A 12,526-nucleotide genomic window follows, 5' to 3' on the forward strand; every position below is an offset into this window, starting at 1 on the left:
CCCCAAACCCCCATACCCCACCCTACACCACTCCAACCCCCATACGCCACCATACCCCACCCCAAACCCCTATACCCTACTCTACCCCACCCCGACCTCCTATACGCCACCATACCCCAACCCTACACCACCCGACCCCCATACGCCACCAAACCCCACCCCGACCCCCATACAACACCATACCCCGACCCCCATACAATACCATACCCCACCCTACACCTCCCCAACCCCCATACACCACCCTACACCTTCCCGACCCCCATACACGACCATACCCCACCCTGACCCCCATACCCCACCCTACACCACTCCATGCACACACACCACTCTGCACACACACACACACACACCACCATACAACACCCTACACCTCCCTGACCCCCATACGCCAGCACACACCAGTCCGCACACACCACATACATCCCGGACCTGGAAGAGGAAGAGACGAGGAAGAGGCTGGGCCAGGACCACAATGCCTTGGTTGTAGCTGGACACACGTGTGGCTGTTCGGTTCCCATGTGACAGTAATATGTTCTTCCCATGATTCCCCATAAAATGTAAGGAGTGGGGCTGGAGGGCCGGGACAGGATCACTCTGCAAAGTACAGGAAGAGATTATCAATCCTTGTGTCACCCTTCAGGAGGAGAATGGGCTGTACAACTGGCAGGGGGTGTCACTCACATGATGCTCGATGTCCTCCTCCTCTTCACTCTCAGATGTAACAGATGGTGGTTTGGTGGCATCGGATTCCTCTATCACCGAGGAGCTGACGATGGAAACAGCGCGAACACAGCCGTGCAAATCCAGGACAGCATGGACACCCTAGAAAGAAGGAGCGGAAGGATTCTCAGCCAGGTCTCTGAAGTCTGTGTGCTCAGAGTGATTCCTGACTCTGCCTCTAGAGGCGCTATATGTATTGGGTTCCTATCCAGTCAGAGCTCTGCTGTACAGGGGAGAATGATGAGTCACTGTAGCCGCTCCCCACCCTCTGGCACAGTGCAAGGTCATGATGGGTCAGTGGGGGCTCCCCACCCTCTGGCACAGTGTAAGGTCATGATAGGTCAGTGTGGAGGCTCCCCACCCTCTGGCACAGTGTAAGGACATGATAGGTCAGTGTGGAGGCTCCTCACCCTCTGGCACAGTGTAAGGACACAATGGGTCAGTGTGGGGGCTCCTCACCCTCTGGCACAGTGTAAGGACACGATGGGTCAGTGTGGGGGCTCCTCACCCTCTGGCACAGTGTAAGGACATGATGCGTCAGTGTGGGGGCTCCCCACCCTCTGGCACAGTGTAAGGACATGATGGGTCAGTGTGGAGCCTCTCCACCCTCTGGCACAGTGTAAGGACACGATGGGTCAGTGTGGAGCCTCTCCACCCTCTGGCACAGTGTAAGGACATGATGGGTCAGTGTGGAGGCTCCTCACCCTCTGGCACAGTGTAAGGACATGATGGGTCAGTGTGGAGGCTCCCCACCCTCTGGCACAGTGTAAGGACATGATGGGTCAGTGTGGGGGCTCCCCACCCTCTGGCACAGTGTAAGGACATGATGGGTCAGTGTGGGGGCTCCTCACCCTCTGGCACAGTGTAAGGACATGATGGGTCAGTGTGGGGGCTCCCCACCCTCTGGCACAGTGTAAGGACATGATGGGTCAGTGTGGGGGCTCCCCACCCTCTGGCACAGTGTAAGGACACGATGGGTCAGTATGGGGGCTCCCCACCCTCTGGCACAGTGTAAGGACACGATGGGTCAGTGTGGAGGCTCCCCACCCTCCGGCACAGTGTAAGGACACGATGGGTCAATGTGGAGGTTTCATCTCACCTTGGGAATGCCACTGGCTGCTGGTCCCATGTCCTCTCCATTGATTAGGATATGCATTGTGTCACCGCTGTCACGCCGTACTCCCAGCCTGCAGCCCACCTGTACATCATGGAGGACACAGGAAGAGTCATGAAGATATGGAGGACACTGGAAGAGTCATGGACACAATAAAGACATGGAGGACACAGGAGGAGTCATGGACACAATGAAGACATGGAGGACACAGGAGGAGTCATGGACACAATGAAGACATGGAGGACACAGGAGGAGTCATGGACAAAATGAAGACATGGAGGACACAGGAAGAGTCATGGACACAATAAAGACATGGAGGACACAGGAAGAGTCATGAAGACATGGAGGACACAGGAAGAGTCATGGACACAATGAAGACATGGAGGACACAGGAAGGGTCATGGACACAATGAAGACATGGAGGACACAGGTAGAGTCATGGACACAATGAAGACATGGAGGACACAGGAGGAGTCATGGACACAATGAAGACATGGAGGACAAAGGAAGGGTTATGGACACAATGAAGACATGGAGGACACAGAAAGGGTCATGGACACAATGATAACATGGAGGACACAGGAAGGGTCATGGACACAATGAAGACATGGAGGACACAGGAAGAGTCATGGACACAATGAAGACATGGAGGGCACAGGAGGAGTCATGGACACAATGAAGACATGGAGGACACAGGAGGAGTCATGGACACAATGATAACATGGAGGGCACAGGAGGAGTCATGGACACAATGAAGACATGGAGGACACAGGAAGGGTCATGGACACAATGAAGACATGGAGGACACAGGAGGAGTCATGGACACAATGAAGACATGGAGGACAAAGGAAGGGTTATGGACACAATGAAGACATGGAGGACACAGGAAGGGTCATGGACACAATGAAGACATGGAGGACACAGGAAGGGTCATGGACACAATGAAGACATGGAGGACACAGGAAGGGTCATGGACACAATGAAGACATGGAGGACACAGGAAGGGTCATGGACACAATGAAGACATGGAGGACACAGGAAGGGTCATGGACACAATGAAGACATGGAGGACACAGGAAGGGTCATGGACACAATGAAGACATGGAGGACACAGGAAGGGTCATGGACACAATGAAGACATGGAGGACACAGGAAGGGTCATGGACACAATGAAGACATGGAGGACACAGGAAGGGTCATGGACACAATGAAGACATGGAGGACACAGGAAGGGTCATGGACACAATGAAGACATGGAGGACACAGGAAGGGTCATGGACACAATGAAGACATGGAGGACACAGGAAGGGTCATGGACACAATGAAGACATGGAGGACACAGGAAGGGTCATGGACACAATGAAGACATGGAGGACACAGGAAGGGTCATGGACACAATGAAGACATGGAGGACACAGGAAGGGTCATGGACACAATGAAGACATGGAGGACACAGGAAGGGTCATGGACACAATGAAGACATGGAGGACACAGGAAGGGTCATGGACACAATGATAACATGGAGGGCACAGGAGGAGTCATGGACACAATGAAGACATGGAGGACACAGGAAGGGTCATGGACACAATGAAGACATGGAGGACACAGGAAGGGTCATGGACACAATGAAGACATGGAGGACACAGGAGGAGTCATGGACACAATGAAGACATGGAGGGCACAGGAGGAGTCATGGACACAATGAAGACATGGAGGACAAAGGAAGGGTTATGGACACAATGAAGACATGGAGGACACAGGAAGGGTCATGGACACAATGAAGACATGGAGGACACAGGAAGGGTCATGGACACAATGAAGACATGGAGGACACAGGAAGGGTCATGAAGACAATGAAGACATGGAGGACACAGGAGGAGTCATGGACACAATGAAGACATGGAGGACACAGGAAGGGTCATGAAGACAATGAAGACATGGGAGGACACAGGAGGAGTCATGGACACAATGATAACATGGAGGACACAGGAAAGGTCATGGGCACAATGAAGACATGGAGGACACAGGAAGGGTCATGGACACAATGAAGACATGGAGGACACAGGAAGTGTCATGGACACAATGAAGACATGGAGGGCACAGGAAGAGTCATGGACACAATGAAGACATGGAGGACACAGGAAGAGTCATGGACACAATGAAGACATGGAGGGCACAGGAAGGGTCATGGACACAATGAAGACATGGAGGACACAGGAGGAGTCATGGACACAATGAAGACATGGAGGACACAGGAAGGGTCATGGACACAATGAAGACATGGAGGACACAGGAAGAGTCATGGACACAATGATAACATGGAGGACACAGGAAGGGTCATGGACACAATGAAGACATGGAGGACAAAGGAAGGGTTATGAAGACAATGAAGACATGGAGGACACAGGAAGGGTCATGGACACAATGAAGACATGGTGGACACAGGAAGGGTCATGGACACAATGAAGACATGGAGGACACAGGAAGAGTCATGGACACAATGATAACATGGAGGACACAGGAAGGGTCATGGACACAATGAAGACATGGAGGACAAAGGAAGGGTTATGGACACAATGAAGACATGGAGGACACAGGAGGAGTCATGGACACAATGATAACATGGAGGACACAGGAGGAGTCATGGACACAATGAAGATATGGAGGACACAGGAAGGGTCATGGACACAATGAAGACATGGAGGACACAGGAAGAGTCATGGACACAATGAAGACATGGAGGACACAGGAAGGGTCATGGACACGATAAAGACATGGAGGGCACAGGAGGAGTCATGGACACAATGAAGACATGGAGGACACAGGAAGAGTCATGGACACAATGAAGACATGGAGGACACAGGAAGGGTCATGGACACAATGAAGACATGGAGGGCACAGGAGGAGTCATGGACACAATGAAGACATGGAGGACACAGGAAGAGTCATGGACACAATGAAGTCATGGAGGACACAGGAAGGGTCATGGACACAATGAAGACATGGAGGGCACAGGAGGAGTCATGGACACAATGAAGACATGGAGGACAAAGGAAGGGTTATGGACACAATAACCACCATCTCCCAGCTTCTCTTTCATGCCCAACCACCATCCCCAGCCTCATCTTCATATCCATCCACCATCCCTGGCTTCTCCTTCATAGCCAACCACCATCTTTAACTTCTCTTTTATGTCCAACCACCATTGTCATGTTTCACATGCTTTGTGATATGCCTTTAAATGTTATATGTATTCTCCTGCCCCTGGTTCCCCCCTCCCCTTAGCTCAGTTTATCCTGTATAGATAGCTCCACCCCTTTGTTCATTTTTCCCAGAAATGCATCTCAGCCTCATGTCTCATGGAGTGGATCACTTTACGATCTTTTGACCTATCCAATGTTCATTGTTGTAAGATCCTCATAGTTTATGCATTCAACTTCACAAGATCTTCAAGGTGTTGTCTGGATCGAATCACTGTCTGCTAATACAGCTAAGATTGTGGGTTATCGCTATCTCATCACAACTAGGTTACAGAGATCACACTTTTAATGCTTAGATTGGAGAGGCAGAACAGTCAAAAGATCATTAGAAAGATCAGTGAAATGTCTCCCATAGGATCCTTGCTAGCTCTGGATACACAGTGAGATATTATATGGACAATGGAAATAGCAGCTAACAGACAGTGCAGCCATTACTACAAAATCCTGTATGTGCCTGCAAGCAAATCTCAGCATAGCACCCATCAGTGTCAGGACAAGATTACTGCTGAGAATGTTCATACAACCGTGCCATACACACAGATTATACACTGCCTCTGTATGCATTAGCACACGCTTTTCCTCTGTGAAATCTTATAAGAAAATCAAAGTAAACCTTTCTACAACCTGAGCTCAGACACAGCAATTCATACATTTCTCTGCTTCTGGAAGAACAATTACCCTTTCCTTGTTAGCACAATGTTTCAGCAAAGCAATATACAATCTGAGGAAACGAATACACAACCAGAATCAGAACTCCTTCCAGATCAGGAATTAAACCCCGAACCAAACAAAAGAGAAAAACGCTTAAAAAAACCAACCTGGGAAGTGCAAGAGAATCTTAAAGCTGACAAGGAAGAACTGCTGTCTAATATCAATGATTTATGGTCTAATACTGGTAAATGCATGTCTGCTCTCTCCCAACAATCTCATGAGCCATTACAACTAGAGGGCGCTATCAATCAATTGACTGTTACATATGAGAGTTATCAATGACTGTGTGTTATATATACTGATCTCTTAAAGCGGTACAACACTCAAGGATCATTGGAAGAATTAAAGGGATTTGAGGAGCTCAATCTTGAAAGAGATAATTTAGTGGTGCAAACAAAGACAAAGGCAGAAGTGAGAATAACAGCTCAATGATTCCAGATCTCATCACTCTGCATCTACTAGACGCTCCACAAGATCTTCCAAATCCCTACAATCAAGATCTTCTACACTCAGCAACTCATAAAATCCTGTGCAGATGCTGAAGCTTCTAAAATTTCACCCAGATTTCACCCAAAAGAAAGAAGAGGAGGAAGCTGAAGCTGCACACCAGAAAGCAGAGGAGGAAGCTGAAGCCGCCAGTGTTAATTTTGGCAGCAAATTTCAATTTAGTTTTAGTCTTAGGACTAAAATGGCATTTTAGTTTTAGTCCCATTTTAGTCTTCTGCAAGTGTTTTAGTTTTAGTCGTATTTAGTCGACTAAAACTCCAGTACATTTTAGTCGACTAAAACATCCTTCATTTTAGTTGACTAAAACTCATTTTAGTCATCTATAATCGAATGGGTGTAGTTCAATTGTAATTTGTAATGCATTATTTAAGCATTTCTCTACAATTTCCAAACTCATTATATACTACTGCTGGTCCTGGAGTGAAAAATCGAATATGTTATTATTTATGGTATTAAGCTTTGAGTATGCACTAGCACAGCACTACACCAGTGTTAATTTTGGCAGCAAATTTCAATTTAGTTTTAGTTATAGTCTTAAGACTAAAATGCCATTTTAGTTTTAGTCGTATTTTAGTCATCTGAATTCTTTTAGTTTTAGTCGTATTTTAGTCGACTAAAATTGTGTTCATTTAGTCGACTAAAATGTTTTAGTCGGTTTTAGTCGACGAAATTAACACTGGAAGCCGCATGCCAGAAAGCAGAGGAGGAAGCTGAAGCTGCACGCCAGAAAGCAGAGGAGGAAGCTGAAGCTGCATGCCAGAAAGCAGAGGAGGAAGCTGAAGCTGCACGCCAGAAAGCAGAGGAGGAAGCTGAAGCTGCATGCCAGAAAGCAGAGGAGGAAGCTGAAGCTGCACGCCAGAAAGAAGGAAGCTGAATGCCAGAAAGAAGAGAAGGAAGCTGAAGCTGCACGCCAGAAAGAAGAGAAGGAAGCTGAAGCTGCACGCCAGAAAGAAGAGAAGGAAGCTGAATGCCAGAAAGAAGAGAAGGAAGATGAAGCTGCACGCCAGAAAGAAGAGAAGGAAGCTGAAGCTGCATGCCAGAAAGAAGAGAAGGAAGCTGAAGCCGCACGCCAGAAAGAAGAGAAGGAAGCTGAAGCCGCACGCCAGAAAGAAGAGGAGGAAGCTGAAGCCGCACGCCAGAAAGAAGAGGAGGAAGCTGAAGCCGCATGCCAGAAAGAAGAGAAGGAAGCTGAAGCTGCATGCCAGAAAGAAGAGAAGGAAGCTGAAGCTGCATGCCAGAAATAAGAGAAGGAAGCTGAAGCTGCATGCCAGAAATAAGAGGAGGAAGCTGAAGCTGCATGCCAGAAAGAAGAGGAGGAAGCTGAAGCTGCATGCCAGAAAGCAGAAATGGAAGTTTTGGAAAAACAATGTGAGCATGCCACAGCCATGACAAGGTTTAGGGTCTTAGAACAAGCCGCTAGTGAAAGTGAAAGACAACAGTTGCAGGCACTCAGTTGTATCTGATGCCTCAGATTCTTCACATACCTCTCCAGAACATCAACTGTCACAGCAGCCAAAGCACTTAATCAAAGTCTCTTCTCTGCACCCACTGCACCTCAAACATATCTGCCTTTATATCTTCCAGTACATCGGACTGCAGCATCACCAGCAATCAGCAGACACAGGTATACAAGTAATAGACTGTCCACCTTACTTTGGCATTAACCAAGAACCTCCTAGCAAGTGCAATATTCCACAGCTACAAACCAACATGTCAATGAACTTTAGGCCAGTTCCAGCATTGAAAGCCTTAGCACCAACATATGTTCCCAAGTCACTCACCGTCAATGCACTAGCCATCACAACTTACTCTGTTCCACTTAGTCATTCACCCAAAGTCCAAAAACATGGACATGTCACAGTTTGCTCTGCAGAGACAGGCCTCACCAAGTTTGATGGCAAGTCTGAAAATTACAGAGGCTGGAAATCCACTTTTAAAGCCACAATGAGTGACCTGGACCTCAATGCCACAGAGGAATTAGATCTGCTCATCAGATGGCGAGGTCCCCAGTCTACTGAACGCATCAAGAGGCTCAAAGCAGTTCATTTTGACAACCCTGTTGCAGGCCTTAATGCTGCTTGGGACAGACTTAACGTATCTTTGGCAGCCCGGAGACCATTGAAGATGCCTTAATCAAAAGGTTGCAAAGCTTCCCAAAGATTTCTTCTAGAGACAATCTAAAGTTTCAAGAACTCAGCAATGTTCTATTAGAGCTTCAACTTGCTAGGGCTGACATCGATTTACTTGGTCTCAGTTACCTTGACACCCCTCGTGGCATCAACCCTATTGTTCTCAAGCTACCATATGGCATTCAAGAAAAATGGGCAGCGCTTGGATCAAAGTATAAGGAAAAACATCAAGTTGCCTTTTCTCCTTTTTCATACTTCTGCGAGTTCATCAAAAGAATTGCAGAAACTAAGAATGACCCAAGTTAGTCCTATGGTGACTGCAACCCTCTCAGTTCACCCACTCCAAGACATATGAACACACCTATGACACACATAGACATAGAGACCATAGAGGTCCAGTGTCAGTGAAAGGGACCAATGTTCTACCTGCACCTGCAACAGTTCTTGAAAAGACTGAACAAAACAAGAAAACTGAGAACCCAAATCGCCAATGTCTGATACATATTAACCACTTCAGCCCTGGAGGATTTGGCTGCTCAGACCAGGCCCTATTTTGCGATTCTGCACTGCGTGATTTTAATGGACAATTGCGCAGTCGTGCAACGCTGTACCCAAATTAAATTGACGTCCTTTTTTCCCACAAACAGAGCTTTCTTTTGGCGGTATTTGATCACCTGTGCGATTTTTATTTTTTGCGCTATAAACAAAAAAAAAGCGTAAATTTTGAAAAAAATAATATATTTTTCACAATTTTTTTTAATATGAAATCCCCCCCCCCCCCAAAAAAAAAATGTAAAATCAAAATGTAACATTTTAGGCCAATTTGTTTTCTGCTACATATTTTTGGTAAAAAAAAAAAGAAAATCGCAATAAATGGATTTTTGTAAAATCTTACCGTAAAATCCTTTTCTCTTAGCTCATTGACAGACGTAGTCCTCGGTGATACACCACCTTCGGGTTATGTTTGCCTCCACAGGAGCAGGACTAGACAGGAAATTAAAAAGCTCTGGCCACACCCTAGGGGCAGTCCCAGAGGGTATATCCTCTCTCTCTCTGCCTCAGCAAATCAGTTATGTGAAAAAGCAGTCTTTAGAGATTTTAACCCAACTCAAAAAACAGAGGGGCGGGGACTACGTCTGTCAATGAGCTAAGAGAAAAGGATTTTACGGTAAGATTTTACAAAAATCCATTTTTCTCTAGCGCTCATTGACAGACGTAGTCCTCGGTGATACACCACCTTCGGGACGTCCCAGAGCAGTATCACAACTGAGGGGTGGGAAAATGAAATCAAATCCCAATCTAGAAGGCCCAACCGGTGCCAACTAGAAGTTCACAATGCTCATCCTTAATGATGAGACTCAACAAAAGAGAGAAAAAAAAAAAATTTTTCTTTTTTTTTTTTTTTTTTTCAAACAGAAAAAAACCCTCGAGGTAGACCACCGGTCTCCTCAAATTGCGGCCTGCAAAACCTTGCGGCCAGATGAGGCATCCGCCGATGCCGTCACATCAATTTTATAGAATTTTGTAAAGGTATGTACCGACGACCAGGTGGCCGCCTTACATACCTGGACCACTGACGCCTGATGGCGAAAGGCCCAGGAAGTACTGAGCGCTCGAGTGGAGTGCGCCCTAACAGGGAACGGAGGACTCTGACCCTTAATAGAATAAGCCTGTACCACCGTTTGTCTAATCCATTTGGCAATGGTCGCGGCAGATGCAGGCAAACCCTTTCTGGGGCCATCCGTGATCACAAAAAGTGAATCCGTCTTACGGAAAGATTCCGTAGCTTTCAGGTATACCCTGATTGCCCGAACCACATCTAAGGAATGCAACGCATGTTCCCGATGATGCTTGGGCTGAGGACACAAGGAAGGTAGTACAATATCTTCATTCAGATGAAAATCTGAAACCACCTTAGGAAGAAAAGATGGCTTAGGATGAAGTACTACCTTATCCCTATGAATCACTAGGTATGGGGACTGGCATGATAATGCAGCCAGTTCTGACACCCTGCGAGCAGAAGTGATAGCCACCAAGAAGGCCACCTTCTGGGATAAAGTAAGCAAGGGAATCTCCCTGATGTTTTCAAAGGGAGGTTTCTGTAGAACCGACAAAACCAAATTAAGATCCCAGGGCGGTAAGGGCGCGCGGACTGGAGGAGCCAGGTGCCGCACCCCCTGGATGAAATTCCGCACCAAGGATTTGGTAGCTAAAGGCTTCTGAAAGAAGATTGCTAATGCTGAAACTTGACCCTTGATGGTGCTCAAGGCTAGCTTCTGCTCAACCCCTTGTTGCAAAAAGGCCAATATTCGAGTCACCGAATAGGTACGTGGAGGAAATCCTAAAGATTCGCACCACGCAATATAAGTCTTCCATGTGTGATAATAGAATTTGCTGGAAGTCGCTTTCCTTGCTTTAATAAGGGTAGGAATGACTGAAGTAGACAAACCTCTGTCCATCAGTACTTGGGTCTCAATGGCCAGGCCATTAAACCCAGCGACTGTAAAGCATGATGGTAAATTGGTCCTTGAGACCACAGACACTCCCTGAGACGAAGTTCCCACGGAACGTCTACGACTAACATGTCCAAGTCGGCCAGGCCGGCTTGAGGAGGCCAGCCTAGAATTTCTAGGACCACTGGCGCTGATAGAATCTGAACCAGGCGTCCCTAGAGGTATCTGGCCCCGACCATCCGAGAAAGTCTGGTCGTTTTCTGTTCCCACACATTTATCAGATACCTGATAGTTATCAGGAAAGGTGATCTTTTCTGGTTGAACCTCAGGGACCGAAGTCACCCGACTAGAGGCTACTTGGCCTATCTGGTCAACCAGATCCGATTCCTGTGAGGTATCGGGACTAATCTTAGGAAAAGGTAAAGGAAAAGATCTATTCAGGGAACGGTAACTACCGCTTCCTGTAGTACTTAAATGTTGGAAGGGAAGAATCGCACCGGTAGTAGTGGTTGATGCTCGATCTAATGTCCTGAATACCGGTGAAAACGTCCCCCCACCCTGAAACCGGGTGGGGGCGCACCTTCAGGCTGTGTACTCCTTTGCTTCGGGTTTGGCTGGGTTGGTCCTTTGCTTGTCCGACCAGCCCTTCTTGAACCCTCCTGGAGGAGTCTTGCCTTTCCCGCTAGTACCAGCCGGGCGCCCTTTATGGGCGGTAAAGAAAGGTCCTCGCTTGTTGCGAGGTCCCTTAGCTTTAGCAGCCTGTGGCAAAAAAGTGCTCTTGCCCCCAGTGGCATCCTTAATGATTTCATCTAGGTTGGCCCCAAATAGACGATTCCCCTGAAAAGGGAGATTAGTCAAGGTCTTTTTGGAACCTAGGTCAGCTGACCAGCATTTTAACCACAGCACACGTCTGAGGATCACCGCTGACTTAGATGCATGCCCTAATAAGGGAGTAGTGTCCAAGGCTGCGTCACAGATAAACTGTAGCCCTTGTATGATCTGTTCCATCAAATCAGATGTCTCCTGCGGAATATCTTTTCCCCTAAGATCTTGGCGTACCATTTTCGCCCATTCCGTAAGTGTCTGGGAAACTAGACCAATAACAATTACTGGTCTAAATGCTGACCCTATCAGAGAGAAGATGGTGCGGGACTCTGCTTCCATCTTTCGATCCACCGGATCCTTAAAGGACGAAGTGTCCTCCACTGGGATAACCGTGGCTTTATTCAGCCTGGAAATAGGTGGATCCACCACTGGTGGTACCGTCCATTTCTTAATGATGGATTCCTCAAACGGATAGCGTCTAGCAATACGCTTGGAAATAGTAAAGGTACGTTTAGAATGCTCCCATTCTCCTTTAATCTGATTACCGAAACATTTAGGTACAGGAAAAACCTTCACCGTTTTGATGGGCTTATTAGTACCAAAGGGAATCTCTGTTTCAGTTGCCTCTGCCGGTAAAGCCTCAAGTTTTAAGGTTTCCTGCACTGCCACAACTAGTGCGTCCACCAATGCTTCTTCCTGAATAATAGCAGGAGAAGAAACGTCCTCCTCACTGTCTGAGGGGGCTTTACCTGGGATAACAGCCCTTGCAGAGGAACCTGCAACTGCAGTGACCATCTCTGAATCAGA

The 12,526-nt window shown here is 47.4% G+C and overlaps 1 protein-coding gene across 1 annotated transcript in view; it reads right to left on the reverse strand.

Annotated features, from left to right (window-relative positions):
• The window catches only part of NEURL4 (neuralized E3 ubiquitin protein ligase 4), a 98,596-nt gene that overhangs the window by 32,397 nt on the left and 53,673 nt on the right, over window positions 1–12,526 (reverse strand). The window contains exons 18-20 of the mRNA XM_082255884.1: window positions 1,820–1,918; window positions 682–822; window positions 430–594 (exon numbers count right to left, since the gene is read on the reverse strand). Coding sequence (XP_082112010.1) covers window positions 430–594; window positions 682–822; window positions 1,820–1,918 — 405 coding nt within the window. The remainder of the gene's footprint in view (window positions 1–429; window positions 595–681; window positions 823–1,819; window positions 1,919–12,526) is intronic.

This window comes from Pelophylax lessonae, assembly GCF_965119305.1.
Source record: "Pelophylax lessonae genome assembly, chromosome: 4".
Taxonomy (NCBI): Eukaryota; Metazoa; Chordata; class Amphibia; order Anura; family Ranidae; genus Pelophylax; species Pelophylax lessonae.